Genomic DNA, 12,723 nt, shown 5'->3' on the forward strand with positions numbered 1-12,723 from the left:
CAGAGAGTAGTGTGTTTTAATTCATTTTCAAAAACAAACTCACATGGATTGATTCTTCAGGTCACCTTACTTGGACCTGACACATTATATATTCCAAATAACTGCATAGTTACATTAACAGTTTCTTGTGCTGCAGAGTCACTGGGTGCAGGTAGCAGTGAAACATTCCCAAGACAATCACTAGACATGCAGAATGCCAGCCAGAAGCATGGATCACTTTCAGGGGTCTTGCTGCAGGGAGCATGAGGTTGTATGTATTTTGTGTGCATTTAAACTGTGTAGTAAGCCAAGGGAGCAAAGCACCCCCTCTTCCCTGAACCTAAAGAGGTTTCCTCCCAAAGGAAGCTTGTTTTCAATCCCTAAACTTCAGGGCCAGATAGCTCTCCAAGTGGTGTTTCTTGCTTCTTGGAGAGTCAAAAGCAAGTCATCATAAGTATAAAAGCTGGCTGACCCCCTTCTGTTTGGCTCCCCAGCATGGAGAGAAAAATTGCAATTTAGCCCATGAATCCAAAGAACTCCCCAATCTCTGGATTTAAGCATGGACACAGGCCAAGCAAGCCTCGAATACCCAGGCCTGTTGGATTGTAGCTATGTTGGTGTATCCCATGAGCAAGGTGGAAAGTGTTTTTGTTTTTCTACCTGATCCAGTTGGGGGATAGGACTTGGGGGCTGCCTGCCTAATGACCCCTAACCCATGTGCTTGTACTCAGATCGATCCCTGGGGATCTGCACCTGGTTGGCAGTCATTTTGTGGTGGATGTGGTAAATCACGAGTGTTACCACTATGACAAGGCCCAAGATAAGCCCCAAAATCAGGGGCAAGGTTTCTTCCAACTGCTCTCGTTCATCCACTGGACATTTATGTTCTGAAATGGGAAAGAAAAAAAGGAGTGAGCTCTGGTCAGTGTATTATGAAAAACTAAGTCAAAAATAAAGATGAAAAGATCTTTTAAAGAACCATTGGGAAAATTCCTTACAGAAATAATACTTCCTCAGTGAATCCCAAGGCTCAGCCACTTAATATTTCTCCCCAATGTAAAATAAAAATGCATCACTTAAATAGGGCAACATTCAGTTATCAGATTGCTGGCATTCACCTACAAAACACCCAGAGTTCAGTTAAATTTTCAACTTTTTTCAATTATATTAAATAGCTGTTATTTTTATTAATGTTCTTTTAACATTTTAACTCAAGTATGCCCGTACACATATACCATAAAAAATTGCATACAAATATACAACTTACAAAAATCTTAAAAATAACAAGTGTTTAAAATAATATGGAACAAATGGAACTCAACAGCCTTGGTGTAAAATGGTATAACTGCTCTGCAAAATGGTTCAATAATTTCTAATAAGGACAAATATATACCTACCTTATATCATAGCATTCTCTTGCTAAGTATTTACCCAAGAAAAAAAATGAAAATATTTGGACACAAAAAACTTCAACATAAATGTTCATAGATGCTTTATTGACAAGGTAAAACACTGGAAACAACAAAAATATCCTTAAAAGTTGAATAAATTACAGTAGATTCATACAATGGGGTATTAGTCAACAATAAAAAGGAGTGAGCCAGGTACAGTGGCCCATATTACTATACTCAGCTACTCAGGCTGAGGCAGAAAGATCACAAGGTCAAGGCCAGCCCGGGTAACTTAGTATGATTCTGTCTCAAAATAAAAAAATGACTGGGAATGTAGCTCACTAGTGGATTGCTCCTGGGTTCAATCTTCAGTAGCAAAAAAAAAAAAAAAAGCAAACAAACAAAAAGAAATATTGCTGTTTATAACAACACAGATAAATCTCAGAAACATTATGTCAAGTAAAAATTGTCAGACACAATAAAGTCCATATGGTAAGATCCAATTTATATGAAGTTTAAGAACAGGTAAAACAAAGTCTAAGGTCACAGAAATCAGAAAGTTGCTCATGTTCAGGAAAAGGAACACAAGAGAACTTTCAATTGAGATGAAAATGTTCTCTATCTTGATATAGGTAATGTTTACATGATTGCAAGTATAGTTCAAATGTGTTGAGCTATATACACCTTTTAAAAATTTACATTTTAAGTATTACATTTATAAAAATGTATAGGCACTTTAAAATGGGTGCATCATAACATGTGAATTAGACTACAATTTTTTTAGTGTAATGTAGAGCTTGATGAATATTCAACAAAGGAATATCCTTATAACTAGCACCTAGATCAAGAAAGTAAATGTCAGCCATGCTCTGGGGTGGATTCATTTGTATCCTCTTCAGCTTCAGGATAGAGGATGTAAGGGTGATCTTGCAACAACATTTGTCACCCCACTGATCACCAGGACTCATCTGGCTGACCCAGATGGCTAAGCTGGTGTCCCCTTCCTCCCTCACTTTAGTACATCCCTCACAAAGCTGCACTCTCACTCCAAGAGTACAAGCTTCCTGGGTACAGGAGAGCATATGAGTAGCTAACATTCAGGATAGCTTAATAGCCTCCTGTCTCCCATTTTATTTTATTTTATATATTGTTTATTTATTTATCTAGTACCAGGGATTGAACCCAGGAGCACTTAACCAATGACCAATATCCTCAGCACCCTTAATATTTTGAGACAAGGTCACACTACATTGCTGAGGCTATCTTCAAACTTATGATCCTTCTGCCTCAGCCTCCCAAGCCCCTATGATTACAACCTTGTGCCACCACACCCAGCTTCCCATTTTAGAGATAAATTATTATTTATTTTTGTCCTTGGAAGAATTTCTGATGGCTAAATAGTTTGCAGGGCTGACCAGAACTGCATCCTAGAAAACAGAACATATTTCCTCTGGCTTATTTGATCCTTGATGATAACAGGCAGCCTTTCCCCAAATTTCTATGATCCACAGCTATAGAAAACAGGCTTTAGAAATCTTTTCAGAGAGTTTTCAAGTCAAGATGACCCAGTAAACATCTATTGAGTTCCTACTGAATGCCAGGATCCTCCTGCTCTTTGGGAACTCACTCCCTCATCTCCCATATATGAAATCAGCAGAGAGAAGGGAGATGAGACCTGAGCCTGAGGAATAAGAAGAATTCATGGAAAATATCATCCAAATACACAGCTTTTAAAAAGCTATATACTTCATATTCCTAGTTCCTAAATTAACATTCAGTTGTAGGAACAAATGTCAGCTCGCATAATCCCCTTGACAATTATCTGAGGTGAATAAAGTTATTATGCCCATTTTATACATAAGATAACTGAGGATGAATAATGTGCTCAGGCATAAACAAAGCCCCATCTGAACTCAAACAGTTTAGCAACATAATTAGGGCAGTGCTTAGCAAACCCCAACTACTAGTATTAAAAGACTGCTGAATTCCAAATCCTAAGGAGGAGCAGGAAGTAGCCTGATCTGTATGCTGGTCACAGAGGTACATTCAGGTTCTGAAAATCCATTGAGCTGGATATTTATTGCAAAGCTGTATGAGGAAACTTTCAGAATTGCTGATAGATTGATTTCCTTGATTGTGGTAATAGTTTCATAGGTGTATTCACAGGTCAAATATTTACCAAACCATGCAGGTAAGTGTGTCTAGTTTATAGTGTGTCAACTACACCTAAATAAAAAAAATTTCATACTAAGTATGTATCCTAACTAATTTTTTTTTCTTAAAATAGTGTTAAAAGAAAAAAATAGTTTGGCAAATGTTAGAGAAGTGTGAAGAACCTGTTAGCACTAAGTGGATCCTTTCCTCTTATTAAAAGGAGAATGCTGGAAATAAATTTTAGAAGATTGTGTTGTTGTTGTTGTTTTACAACTTTATTCAACTCTAAAGAATTCCAATTCTTTGAGGATCAGCTTGTAGTCCCAGATACCAGTCCTCCTAGGGAAGAGACTTGCTGATAGTTCCCAGAGCACCAGGGGCAGTGGTGGACCTAGAACTCCATGATGGCAGAGACCTTTCCCTATGATACCACATTGCCTCTGATCTCTGTTTCACACCAGTCTGCTTTTCAAGGAGGCCCCAGGCATCTTTGCAACACTGCCTTCTGGCCCCATCCTCTGCCTCTTCCCTTCTTATTTTCCCTCACACAGATCAGTTTCCTGGGTGGACCCACCTGTTGGACCCTGATTTTTAACTCATTTCTTTTTACTTGGTTGATAATTACCCAGGAAACCAACTAACCAAGGTTCTCAGATATAACACACAACCTCCCAGGAACGTGACACAAGAAGGAGAGTTGAATCAGGAAACAAGAGTTTATGTCACTAAACCATTGGACATCAAGGCCATACTACATTCTCCAAGACAGTATGGCCACAACTATAAGTGCTCAAAATAGAGGTGGACAGACAGTCAAGGAGAGCTTGGTCAAAAAGAGAAGTTTGAATGAACTGGGAAGAATATGAGGATGGGCCTCCAAGTTCCATTGACCAAATTATAAAGTCATATTTTCTCTCTTTTTATACCACATATAAACCAGTAAATAAACAAATATGTAGACAGAAATAACTATAGGAATATAGATGTAGGAGCTTTGGGTACAGTTCACGGCAGAGTGAATGCTTAATATGCTTAAGGCCCTGGGTTTAATATCCAAATGAGAGAGAGAGAGAGAGAGAGAAAGTTATAAATATAGATATAGATGAACTTTTAGTGGTCCCCTGGGTCCAGACTCTCATAGTGAGAGGGAGCATATGCAGTGGAACACTGTTAGGGAGATTGAGGAAAGTGAGCTCAAATCTCAGATATTCCACTTGCCTGCTAAGTAAGCTTGGGCAAGTCACTTAACCTACCTAAACCTCAGGTTCCAATATAATAGGGATAAGATTATTTTAGAGGGTTCAGCATTAGATGTAATAACACAGAAGGCCAGGCAGAGTAGACTTTCTATCACTGTTATCTATAAAGATAGAATTTTTTACACATGTAAGTCTTATATGTACTCATTTTAAGTCTGAAATTCTGGAGATTTAGTAACAAAAGCAATATCTCTAAATGGATAATAACTTGGTTAAAAAATAACATCTCATGCCATATCCTTTAAGAAAGATGGAAGAGAAAAGATGGTTTATTTTGTCAAGTGACCGAGAGAGAGAGAGACTAAAAGACTATTATGATTCATTTCTTTAAAAATAGTTTTTGGTTACTTTAGGAAAAAAAATACCTAAATCAACACCACAGGAAAGAGGTGTATATGAGAGGGTATTAAACTATGGAGATGTCAAAAATAATCAGAAAATAACAGAGTGTCAATAATTATCAAGAAGAATATCGAATTCCTATTCTTATCAACCCTCATCAATTAAGTGGTCAAATAAAAGGAAATTCCTAATCCACAATTACGTTCTACCATTCCAAAACCCACAAAGCTTTCCACCAGAAGTACTTTGTAACACTCATTTGGCAGCAAACTCTGACTTTAACTCATGTGAAGCTGTTTGTAATTCTCATTCCTCCTACTTAGCATATTTTTTCCTGCAGAAAACAGATACATTAATATGTTTGCTTACAGGGGCTGCCTTGACTCCTCTGTGGTCTTACGCCACATGTGGATTGTACACTGTATTGCCTTCCCTAAAGTCTAAAATAGCCTCAACTCACCCACAAGAATTTGGACAAATTTCATATATGAACCTACAAGAGCAAGACAAGCATTCCTACAGGCTTATGCCAGTGTTTTCAAACTCTGCTTATGACCCATAGGAAAAACAATATTTTAATTGAACCAAAAAAGTACACATACCTAACTAGAACAAAAGTCTTATAGACAGTTATCCTTCCTTTGTACATCGGATTTTGACTGTCCCCCAAGGCCAAGTGTTGAAGTCATGGTTCCCAGCCCATGGCACTATGGAAATGCGGCAGAACCCTTAGCGAGCCTACTGAAAGGAAGTTCGGTCATTGAGGGCCCTTCCTATCTCTCCCTCTTTGCTTCCTAGCCACCACAGAGTGAACAGACATCCTATGCTATGTGCTCCAGTCATTAAGTACTGTGCTGCCATAGGTCCAAAGCAACAGGGTCAAGCAGCCATGGACTGAAATCTCTGAAACTGGGAGCCAAAATAAACCTTTCCTTTCTTAAATTCAATATCTCAGGTATTTTGCCACAGTAACAGAAAGCTGATGAACACATAGAAATTCATACTGTATTATTATCCACAGTACAGGTGTGAAGACACGGATTGGTGTGAATATACTTTGTATACAACTAGAGATATGAAAAATTGTGCTCTAGATATGTAATAAGAATTGTAATGCATTTCATTGTCATATATAAATAAAAATATGATGCTAATGATCCACTAAAGCCCAGGTATGATGAAACTCTGGATGCCTACTTAGAATGTTTGAGAGTGCAAAAAGTGAAAATACAGAAGTTTACAAAGAAAACTGAAGGTAAGCTATCAATTTTATAAATAATTTGAGATGCAGCAAGTACATATTTATTGATACACATGAAGACAAGGCAGTGAAAATAATAAATGTTACTTTGCAAGATCTACACAAACTAATATGAGTTAAAATAACTCATATGAGATAAAAATAACTGATTCCTATTGGTGAGTGAATCACAGGCACTGTTAATAGTACTTTTACTTATTACCTTCATTTATAACCAAAGGAAATGTTAAATACTAGTTATACTAGTATGCTAAATACTAAGTTAGTAAAAATAAAGACTTAAAATTTTTCCTCTGAAATTTATAGACTACCTGAAGTCTATCCACAAACACGATAGATTCCTGTGTTAGAATCCTGTGCAATAAACTGATTATACAACCTACTGATTATAACAAGAAAAGACCCACATCTTTGCCAGGGAGAAGAGCATCTCTTGGCTCTGCTCAGATCACATCCACATTGGATGCTCTGAGATCTCTGACTTCTTGTCCACTCTGTTATAAACTTGAGGTCTTTTATGCCTCACTCAGCTCTGTAGTACACAAAACAGGAGTCTGTGTAAATAAATGGGCTATGACTGGGAAAGGTGACAGCCCTGTCATTGAGAGAACAGATGAAGACAGATAAGACAGCAAAGGGCACATCTGCTGCCAGCTGCCAACTGCCAACTTAGGTTCCTTCAACCATAAACCCAGTGCACCCACCAAAATCATGATGTATGTAAGGCTTTGTTTGCTGGATGTTTTGTTTTATTGTGTTTTGTTTAATAATCAGTGTTTTGAAATTGTAATGATTCCCTGAGACAAACTGTAAGAGCTCTTCATTGTACCCCAAATGAATGTTGTTGGAATGATCAAAGGGCCAAGCTCTCTGCTTGCCAGAGCTCTCCTAACACTGTGGGAACAAGAGGGCAGACTTATGCTGATTGTACATCCTCTGTTGTTTGACAAGACAGCTGGAGGTGGGGGGCTTGACCCTCTTTCCAATATTATTTCTGGGCTAGCTCAGCACTCTCAGAAAAAAAGGTATTTTACATGCTGAGAAGCTACTAAAATGAGTGTCAGTTACTCTCATCATGATGTAAACATTGGACATGGTAATAATAAAAACAATTATTGTTTGATGCCACATATGACAGGAACATGGCATGCACTGTATATACCCTTTCTTAGTGGACTGAGAGCGCCACCAGGGCAGGGAAAGGTCAGATATCCCCATACTTAAGTGTAGCAGACTGTGTCCTTGGCATTCACCTATCCACACATTCCACTGGGATTTAACTGCAAGGTGGGTCAGAAGAACCAGAGAATTAACATTTCCAAAGCAGCCTTCCCTGATGAATGGCAGTTGGTGAGTAAATCCCACCCCCTTAGGGCAGCAATCCTAAGAAATATCCTATACTGTCTCCAGAGGACAGTTCCTGGAACACGGACTTCTGTGACTGCCTAGGCACATGGCCTTTTGCCAAGGCTCCAAGTTGAATCCCTCCACACAGTTCTCAGCAGTGTTAATGACCAGATTGTCCCCCATTGGCTGCTTACTCTGGAACCCTGAAGAGCAACTGTGCAGGGTAGCACATTTCTTGCTTTGAAAGTTTCAGGTAAATCACAGGTTTACATAATGCTCTGGATAGTCAAGCTTTCTATGTGTTTGTGATAGGCAAGGAAGCTTGCCAAAGGTTATTCTCCCAGGGTCTATGTCGGGGTATACATACAGAAAAGTAAGGCATATTCATTTTCACTAAAATGCAATCACCCACAGATGCCATTTCCCACTCATGCTGTTAGGAACAATAATAAAGAGCTCATAAGGGCTGGGGATGTAGATTAGTAGTAGAGTGGTTGCCTAGCACACACGAGGTCTTGGGTTTGATCCCTAGTACTGCCATAAAAAAAAATACTGCATGAATTCAGGGCCCCAATCAGCTCATTAAAGGTGCCTCTTGCACTGACATGATTATTATAGTTTCTTAGCAGGAGCAGCTGAAGCCTTGAGAGGCTAGAGGTCCAGGAATGCAGCTTTTATCCAGCAACCAAATCTCTGGGCTTCAGTGGCTCCCTTGTAAGTGGAAAACTCAGGATCTTTCAACCAGGTTTGTTTGTTTGTTTTCCTCTGAGGATTAAAAAGGATCCACCTTATTTGTGATATGTTTTAAATTCCTTTTACACCTGAATCTTTTTAAGAACAGAGGCAACCTTCACGTTCTGCTATGTTTATTCTGACATTATATATAAAAGTTTCCTTTAATTCAAGCTATTAAAATACTCAGGCTGTTTCTTTTCCCCCCAGGAAGGAATCCCCCATCCCATCCCAACCATAAATTTCCCAGGTCCCTCAAAGGGACACACGATAAATTAATTGCAGAGGGCAAGTTAATTAACCCCAACTGAGAAACAAGGTGCCTGGAACTGCCGGGTGACAGTTGCTCTACAAACTGTGTTTGGTATACAAATGAGTCAAAGGTGGCTTCTGTATATTGGTTGTTTATTTCTTCACTGCAAGAGGAGACCCATCAGCTCAAAAGCCTGCTGGTGCCAAACTTAAAATTTTTCCCATGCAGTTATTTTTCAAACAGCTCAAACAAGCAAATGTTTAGAACCTGCCTGCTTTGTCTAACCCTTGAAATCTCACTCAGCAGCTGTTACCTATTCATAAGATAGGGCCTATAGGTATAAGTCCCCAAGCTACTGCTGCCTCCCAGAAGCTCTCTGGCCCAATCCCCACTCTTCCCAATCTTGTGATATTAAGCAACATTACCTAAACACATAAACCCTCTGCTCTTGGGAGTTCACCTACCTCTCTTCCTTCAGGATGGCGTCCCTTCTGCCATGAGACTCCCAATAGACAGTCTCATACTATGAGGATTTCCAGTCTCACAACCCTGTTCAATAATCCACCTAAGAAATCTTGTTGCACATTTCCTTCACTAGTCCTTCAAACACTCTCTAAACATTCTGTGGACCAGGAGAATGACATGGAACCTGGCTAGCAATGGAGCATGTTGCCCTGCCCCAGATCCACTGAACCAGACATTGCATCTTAACAACATTACAAAGTTGTACACACTGCAATTCAATGTTAGTGTGCACACTGAAATTAGCTGTGTGCTGGGCTAAGAGACTTTCATTTGGGGATTAATGCAGTAGCCAAGCACAATACACTAAAGAGTCTAATGTGATAAAGACATCAACCCACCTTTTGACTCCTTTCAGCCTCTGCTTGTCAATCAATTTTGCTGAGCCTGTTTTTGCTTTGTCTCATAGAGACTATTTAGTAATCAGCTCTAAAGACTGCCGGGTATTACCTACTCAGGCAGGGAATAGGCTCTTCACAAGAAACCCTGATGCTGTACTGGACCATAGCCACATCTAAACAAGCATGTACACACACACACACACACACACACACACGTACCTACACAACCTTTACTGAATGTGCATATATATGATCAGATACTGGCCCCTCAAGCAAGCATGTTCCATTCGTACCCACCCGCCGGCATCTGCAACACACTAAAAGCCCCCTGGACTTCTGCAACCTGAAAATGCACACCAAGAGCAATCACATCCATTCCCAATGACTGGAATATTATGATCTTTTACAAGACACAGTGGGGAGCAGGTGTTAAGAGACACAGACAAGAGGAGCCTGAACAAAGAATCCCTTCCACGCAAAGGCATATGATCCAGTGAGTGATTGTGAATGAGGTCCGCCTCTGCCCAGGAGTGTGGAGGCTAAGCCTTAGGGCACCACACAGGACAGTGTATACCAATTAATAGCTAGAAAATCCTGGGTGAGACAAAGTGTATTTTGCTTATGCTTACTAGATTTACAGTTGGAAATTACACATGCTTACTAACTCTGTGTATGTTTACCATGCTGTCTTCCCAATGGACGACCTTGATATGGATTAAAAAAAATTTTTTTTTCACTCCATGTAATGGATTTTACTAATGTTTAGCAAAGTAGCTCTGGTCATTATTCTGTACTTATTTTTTCTTTCTTTTGTGTAATTTTAAACATCCATGAGATTTGATTTTTCATTCTATAACAACTATAGGCAACCACTTAGAAATAATCCAGAAAGGGTAAGTTGTGGTAAGGGACTAATACAAGTAATATTTATAATACAAGTAGTGTCAAGAAATAAAGAACTATCTAAAACAGATGGCCAGCAAAAGCCAAAAAGTCACTAAAAACTATTGAAAGTACAACATAAACTCAAAGGCATTTGTAGTGGGAACCCTGAAGACTGATTCTACATAGCCTAGTATTTTTATAATTAATTTCTAGACCTCAAAAATAAAAACTCAAATTACATTCAATTACATTTAATTACATTTAACATTTTCAGTTTAAGAAAGACACTGACTTTTACATTTTATAAATATTTCCATAATAAAGCAAACTTTTTAAAGCTGTTAAGGTCTTGCAGCTTTGGTGTATTTCTCTAGGAAATACATTAAAATGCTACAACTTATCCTTCCTTGAGAACAGGTATGTGTGACTCTGCTTTACTAAATATATGACATTCTGATTTGCCCTGCATACAGGCATTTGGAAGCCTCTATTAGTTGAATCCACAGCTTCAAAATATCAATTTAGAACCAAAGTTCACTGAACATCTGCAATGGGTCAGGAACTGTGTTATGCGCCAATAACACAAAGATAAATAAAAACCAGGCCTTTCTCTCAATGACCATTTAACTGGAGAATTTTCCAATGCCTTTTGAGTAATCACAAGATGGTGGTAGGCGCATTGTATTCAGTATAGACTGAGTAGGCACTGTATTTTATGAAAGCTGGATTCCTTAGGAAATGGTGGTGGGTGACACAAGGAGGGGGGCAATTCCTTAATATCCTAAACATTTTCATGGTTGTATTCATGTGGAATCCCCAACCAAAGGAAGGCATACATACAAAGCAAACAGAAACTCTCCACGAGAAATGCACAGAATAGCACATTATCTTTAACCACTTTTTTTATACGAGGGTGCAAGGGAATGGGGTGGGAGAGAGAGAAGGAAGAAATGAGGTAAAGAAGAAAGGAGACGAGAAAGAAAGAGCCACTGAGGAAAATTGATGTATTCATCTTACTGCCTTTTTAGATTTCAATTGTTATGAAGGGAAGCAGTATCACTTGAGCCTGGATAAAAATCCAAATGGTACCATCCTGGGACCCTGGCAGCAATCTCCCCATCAATCCCTCCCCATCAGCCATCCCGTCCTCCTTCCTTATGCCTCCACTTCCCAATTTACCTTCACTGAAGACAAAATCCGAGATGATGTCAAAGGGCTGGATATGGACAGCTGATAGGATCATGGTAACAGTTTTCTGTGGATCACTGGAGGCAAGAGAAATGGTCTGCTGAGCTTGACACTCGTAGGACTTCCCAGCTGGGGTGACCAAGGCAGAAAGGTGATGCGAATTGGCTGTGTGCTTCCCAGCTGCAGCAAATGTCCAAAGCAATGGTTAGGGTCTTCTCGGTGGCAGTGCCGTCATTGCTCCTAACTCAGCGCATCTAACTGGGTTGGCTCTTTCCTCTCAGCTCAGACCCACAGCCCGTCCCTCCTATCCTCTTCTGGGGCTTCTCAAAGGCAGTAAGTTATAATGGACAAAAACACTCATTTTCTGTGAGCTAGGGTTCCTTAAACACTGACTTGCAATTTCTTTTTGGAAAAGGAGAGTGACATTTAAACCTTAACCCTTTTCATTACATAGAGCCTATCAATAGGGATCCCAAAGGCATAGAAAAAAACAGTCACTTGGTTTTTCCAATGGCTCAGCAAAGAATAAAACATTTTCTTCAATAAAGCATGTTGGATTGCTGGTGCCCTGGTGAATGTCCTCTACTCAAACACATATATACCTATGAACATCCACCACACTTTTTCTCCTTTTCTGGCCTAGGTTTGATTTTTTTTTCATTTCTTTTTTCTTTCAAACATTGTGGGGAATGCATGAAGATAAATTTTGATGAAAAGAAAAAATGTTCCTTAAACTACAGTTATTAAAAGGGGAGGGAAAGGACAGATGACACATGTATTCATTTGATTTCAATAAAAATTATTTTGCAGCTCAGGTGACTGGGTGATTGAAGGCCTCATTATGAAGAAAATAATTTTTAAAAACGTAAATATGTTGGGCTGGGATTATGGCTCAACGGTAGAGCGCTCACCTAGCATGGGCGGACCTGGGTTCAATTTTCAGCATCACATAAAAAAAAAATAAAGGCATTGTGTTGTGTCCATCTACAAAAAAGATTCATTCTCTCTCTCTCTTAAAAAAAAACTTATATATGCTTTTTGATAGTGATTGCAGATAGATACATTGTTA

General features: G+C 39.1%; 1 protein-coding gene across 9 annotated transcripts in view; it reads right to left on the minus strand.

Moving 5' to 3' along the window:
• The window catches only part of Lamp5 (lysosomal associated membrane protein family member 5), a 22,909-nt gene continuing 10,186 nt past the window's right edge, over positions 1–12,723 (minus strand). For all 9 annotated transcript variants that reach the window (XM_071608737.1, XM_071608738.1, XM_071608736.1 and 6 more), the window contains 2 exons: positions 11,646–11,834; positions 1–866 (listed from right to left, as the gene is read on the minus strand). In XM_071608737.1, the coding sequence (XP_071464838.1) occupies positions 688–866; positions 11,646–11,834 (368 nt within the window). In that variant the 3' untranslated portion in view covers positions 1–687. The remainder of the gene's footprint in view (positions 867–11,645; positions 11,835–12,723) is intronic.

Source organism: Marmota flaviventris, chromosome 2 (assembly GCF_047511675.1).
Source record: "Marmota flaviventris isolate mMarFla1 chromosome 2, mMarFla1.hap1, whole genome shotgun sequence".
Taxonomy (NCBI): Eukaryota; Metazoa; Chordata; class Mammalia; order Rodentia; family Sciuridae; genus Marmota; species Marmota flaviventris.